Consider the following 5,769-nt stretch of genomic DNA (forward strand, 5'->3'; position numbering starts at 1 on the left):
GTGCACATGTCGTCAAGTGGACCGCAATGGTTTTAGTTTGAGACCATTGACCACAAGTCCTTCTCAGAGTTGTATCCCTATTTCACAGGCTGACTCAGTACATTCTATTCTCTATTATAGTTTGATGCTTGGTTTCAGAGTGCAAGGAATTTGGCTGAGCTTTTGCACAAAAACTCAATTTTCATTTCAGCCCAAAAGCATGTGTTGGCTTGTTTAGAAAGTGGTTGACCAGTACAAGACAAGAATCAAAACAGTCAGGTTGTGGTAAAAATAAAGTTTAAATGTTTCAATAAAAAACACCAGGTTCAGCAAATTCAGGTTTTTACCAAATCAGGTGCTAGTACAATATAGCAGTTGACAAAAAGGATAAAACTCCTTTATGAGTCTTATATAGGAACTCTACAAATGGCATACGACAGACCCAGACATTTATAAGACAACAGTATTTAGACACAGACATCTAAAGAGTGTACCATACAACATGAGCCAGTGTAAAATCTGAAAAGACATCAAAACGTTGCCATTTAAAAACCACGTCCTATTTAAGAGTTAGTAACATTGAAAACGGTACATAAGTCGAAAAGGCAGGTCAACATACGTTCAAAGTACACAAACTGGCCACTGGTTTCTCAAGCAATTACACATGCTGCCCAGCCTTAGCAGCCCTACTCTTCAGTGTCCCTATGTGCTTTAGTTCATTTTAGTCATTGACAGACAGCAAGGAAAGAGAGATCAAAGAGATTTTTAAAATGATCATGTTACAAATCCAATTCCTACTGAAAACACGCAGGTAAGTAGGGAAAGACATACCCTGCCGACACCACGCCCTCAAATATCTCAGTTAACAACAAATTTAATTCCAGGTTAAGTTGACCAGTCAACTTGAAGCTATTTAAAATGCAGAATGTTAGAATAATTTCAGTGAATAAAAGAAGACAAATACAGTACTAGTTTGACTTTTCGGCCATTTAAAAAAAAAAAGGAAAAAAAAGTGAGGGAATATGGAGAGGGGGGGGGTGGGGGGTTCAGTCCAGAGAGATGTGGCTCTAGTAGCCCACGGGTTCATCTCCCTCCTCGCTGAGCAAACATGTGCGGATCAGGGCCTCAGTCACAGCATAGGGGTCGCAGTTAGCAGATGGGCGACGGTCCTCAAAGTAGCCCTTCTTGTCTTGGCCCACGGTGCGAGGGATGCGGATGCTGGCGCCGCGGTTGGCCACGCCGGCGGAGAACTCATGGATGTTGGAGGTCTCGTGGTGGCCGGTGAGACGGCGGGCGTTGTCCAGGCCCCCCTTGGGGTCGTAGGCGCGGATGTGGTAGTGATGCCTCTTTCCCAGCTTCTCAATGGACTCCTCAATGGCCCTGAGTTGCAAATAGGAGAAAATAAGTTAGACACAATCAGGTACACACATGGTCAATACCATTGCTTCACATGGAAAACATTAAACAATCTCATGTCTTATAGATTGGAGGTGATCAGGAACAATACACAGTAATAATAATGCATGCCAATGATCTACCACTCACTTCAATCCACCATCTTCCCGCATCTCTTTTGTGCTGAAGTTTGTGTGGCAGCCAGCACCGTTCCAGTTGCCAGGGATGGGCTTAGGGTCGAAGGAGGCCACGACACCAAAGTCTTCACATACACGGTGCAGGATGAAGCGGGCTGCCCACAGATGGTCGCCCATGTTGATGCCTTCACAGGGACCAACCTGGAACTCCCACTAGAAACAAGACACACAACCAACGTTAGTGCATCAGCTTCAATTCCATAGGGGTAGATCATAACCATCTAGTCAGGTAGGAGATTCCAAGGGTTTCAAGCCATGTTTCCATGATTTCACTGTTCTCAAGGGCTTACCTGTGCAGGCATAACTTCAGCGTTGGTGCCACAGATCTGGACCCCAGCGTACAGGCAGGCTCTGTAGTGTGCTTCCACAATATCTCTACCATAGGCCTTGTCTGCTCCCACTCCGCAATAATAGGGACCTATACACATAGGGCAATAGTTAGGTCACAACTTCTAACCAACATTCAAACTGAGAAGATTGGTTCCACATGGTCATAGACCACAAAAGATTATGATGTGTCCTTGCCTTGTGGGCCTGGGAAGCCATTTGATGGCCAGCCAAAGGGGTGCCCGTCCGTGCCCAAGATTGTGTATTCCTGCTCCATGCCAAACCAGGGGACCTGATTCTCCACCATGTCCATGATCTTCTTACATGTCAAACGGAGGTTGGTTTCTGTGCAGGAATTCAGACAATGTTAAGACACTGAGGCTACATTTAAAGCTAGTCAATTGAGATGTACAGTAGGCTACATTATGAATTCAATGTTACCTGCAGGCTTGCGGTTGTACTTGAGCACTTCACACAAGACCAGTTTGTTGGGGTCTTTGCGGAATGGATCCCGGAACATTGCAGATGGCAATAAATACATGTCACTATTGGAGCCCTCAGACTGGTATGTGCTGGAGCCATCAAAGTTCCATTCTGGCAGCTCTATAGAATGGATGCAAATGAGGAGATGTTACAACTGTATACATTCACATGAAATGTTACCTTTTTTTTAGGTTATGGAGCCAGGCTGCAATTGAGGGAGACATACAATTATCCTAAGCATATAAATGTCTTAGCAGTACCTTCGAGTCAGATTCCTAGACAAAGAGATTACGTCACCACTTTCATTCATCGCTTACCTTCAATGCTTTTGGGTTCCGAATCCAACGTTCTGGTCTTGCAGCGGAGACCCTCTCCGGTTCCGTCGATCCAGATGTACATGGCTTGGCATTGGTCTCCCTGAGGGAGGTCCATGTAGTGCTGTTTCACAGCTTTGCTCAAGCTGGAACTGGAGGACGTGGCCATCTTATTTACTATAAAACACCTAGGGAAGACAAAGCGACAAGAGACATGAGTCGTCGACATCACCGCTTGGTTGCCCAGACATGTTGCGTAACAGCGTGTTCGGAAGGGTTACTGTGCCCTGTTCTATCAAAGTATTCACGCGGAGATGGCAGTCATACTTGGGCATTATAGAGTTTCAGTCCATGTCGGAGTCTAAAGAAATCTGTGCGCCACCATGTCCGATATCCTTGGATAAATTCGACAAAAGACACCAATTTCCGCTTGATCCCTACCCATTACAGCGTGCTTTTTCAACAAAGCATCCCCCTTGGAACAGTGTGTAGCCTACCACCACAATCACGCTGAAATACTTGATAAATTTCACAATGCAATGTGTCCATCATCAAATTATGATTCTCTCGAAAATTACGCATTATGTAAAGAAATTACGCACTACACTTCCTCATAGCCTCAACACCCTTTGTAGTCATGGTTACATGGTTGCAATTGTCTCTAGTGTTACATCATCAATTTATACAGTGCAAAACAATCTAACAAACAGTCTAGGCTACATCATAAACAAGTAAGTCACTAAAATCGAGACACCACAAAACAAATGTCCATGAACAGACAAACTAATTCAAATAAACTACAATAAAAGCAAAACACTGCCTAGTGCTACTTAGTCTGAGCGTTTGCTTTAAATGCGCAAACGAATTGCAATACGGCTGATCAGGGGAGACAGCTCTATCAATGTATAGAAAGAAAGCAAATTACCTGGAAAAATGAGAAAATTGAAATAAAAACTAAAGGACTGGCAGGTCCAATAAATTGTAGAAAAATGTTCCAATAGTTGTTCGCTCATTCTCTGACCCCGCAACACTTGTTTCAGTCAAATTTATAACAAGAGGAGATGGAGCACGGCGTCTTTGATTGGTCAGAGAAAAGCATGATCTGTTTATTCCAAGGTGATCGAAAGCACATGCGGCACGATCATTGGACGGAGTTAAAACCGAGGCGTACGCCCTCTAGTACAGTTAAAAAGCATTGCTTCAGTCATTTGTTTTGCCAATCGCAACAGTGTATCCTGTAGTTTACACAAAGCAGCTGAACTGTAATCCACAGAGAGAGAAAAATGACCTCATTCCTGGAAATAGTTTTATTTTGCGGTAAATATAACGTTTGAGTTGTATCTCTAAATTCCAACTGGGGGAAAAAATAAAACTCACTCAACAACAGTCCCTCTCAGTCTGAGATGCAATGAGAGAGACAGATTCTATACGCCACCCTGTGGTAGGAATATTGACGCACCGGTCAGCGTTTATGTAATTCAATATTGAATACCAATTTAGAGTTGTTGATTTTTAATTGGCACACTTTGGCAGTTCCCTAGTGCCTGAGTCCGTCACCTAAGAAATAACTAGAATTGATGAAATAGGCCTACCTTGGCATAGATACACGTTTATTAAATAAGAGCCTTACACAATTAACGACAATATCTTGATTTATTATTCTCGGACATGTCATGGTACCTGGCAGACAGACAGAGTGTATAAGCTATGCAAAGAGATTTGGCGTTGAGTTGTTGGTTTTCAATGAGAGGAGACAGCGTGGAAGGCCATACTGTACAATGTGAGTGCTACTATCAAGACAAGAAAGACATTCTATCACTCAACAATGAACATTTTGGATCTTCAACGTTTATGACGTAACTTTGAGAATGCAAGTCAATTCTTGTGAGAAAAAATACGTTTTTTTTCTATATAAAACTAGTAATGGTGTCATGGTAGTTAACTCCATATGCTCAACCAAATTGTTGCCAGAACGTAATTAGTCAGGAAAAATGCTATGTCTTTTGGAAATTTAAAATGCGAGAGTACACGACTCAAATGACACCAAGAACAGGTGTGTGCAGGTGTTGACTGGTATGTAAGCAACCTTGGATAAGTACATATCAATGGAATAAGAAAACAAAGTTGACTTTTATTTTTCTGTGCTCCATTGCTAGGAAGAAAATGTGACAAAGCGCTTGTAGACCTTTTCAAGGATGACGTCTTTGTGGATTTTTTCAACACATTTCTGAATTTACCTGTATGTTCGCACTTCTTACACAATCAGTCGGTTTTAGTTTATGTCCACCGAATCAATATCTTACTAATTCATGAACTGATATAACCTATGAATGTATTTCTTATCTATGTATTATTTAATGTTAACATTATTATAATATATTCTTTCACGATTCTTGGCAGGTGTTTGGTCAGACTCCATTGTATTTTCTATCTGAGAACAAGTGGTACATGTGCCCAGAAATTCCACAGAGCCAGGTAACTTAAAGTTAAATCATTACCTTTCCCTTAAAGGCAAATTGATTAAAGCATACAACATAATGTGATGGCCAACAAGATAACCTCAGCCAAGCTGACAAGTGTCTATTAGACTACTGACTGTAGGCCTATCATTTTGATTGCAGGATGTGAGGAGAGGAAGTTTCTTCCAATGGCTGAGGGCACATCGGTTTGTTTACTTCAAACAGACGGAGCTTTATCACTACTACTCTCTGTGTAAAGAAATTCTTTGGTTTTCATCATGTCAAGCTAAAGGTAAAGACTTTGAATACACTGAACAGCAATTTCAGTGTTTGTTGTAGATAAGTTTAATGGCTTATCATATCTTAACTCAGTGGTAGGATATGCTGAGACTACTGATTTCATCAGTACAAACTGGTATTGTTCCCTCATGTCATAGGTAAAATCAATAGACTAATGATCTTACTTGACATTGATGATGATAATGATATTGAACATTCTATTCCAGCCCAATTTAGGACATATTTAATCCTCACACAGTCATGGTTATGATATGATATTTCAAATGATATATTTAGGATAAGATAAACCATTGCAATCACTGAGATAGAATAGGT

The 5,769-nt window shown here is 41.4% G+C and overlaps 1 protein-coding gene across 2 annotated transcripts; it reads right to left on the reverse strand.

Annotated features, from left to right (window-relative positions):
* Positions 1 to 259: 259 nt before the first annotated feature.
* glula (glutamate-ammonia ligase (glutamine synthase) a) lies at positions 260 to 3,733 on the reverse strand. Of its 2 annotated transcripts, none has more exons than XM_083689869.1 (7): positions 3,621 to 3,733; positions 2,699 to 2,883; positions 2,340 to 2,501; positions 2,097 to 2,243; positions 1,862 to 1,989; positions 1,525 to 1,724; positions 260 to 1,359 (listed from the first exon to the last, which is right to left on the reverse strand). In XM_083689869.1, exons 2-7 carry the CDS (start codon positions 2,862 to 2,864, stop codon positions 1,047 to 1,049), a joined length of 1,116 nt encoding a protein of 371 aa, XP_083545995.1. In that variant the 5' UTR covers positions 2,865 to 2,883; positions 3,621 to 3,733; the 3' UTR covers positions 260 to 1,046. The 2 variants fall into 2 exon arrangements, with proteins under 2 accessions (XP_083545995.1, XP_083545994.1); XM_083689868.1 differs by lacking the exon at positions 3,621 to 3,733 and adding an exon at positions 3,023 to 3,453.
* Between the last annotated feature and the right edge of the window lie 2,036 nt (positions 3,734 to 5,769).

Source organism: Argentina silus (assembly GCF_951799395.1).
Source record: "Argentina silus genome assembly, chromosome: 18".
NCBI lineage: Eukaryota > Metazoa > Chordata > Actinopteri > Argentiniformes > Argentinidae > Argentina > Argentina silus.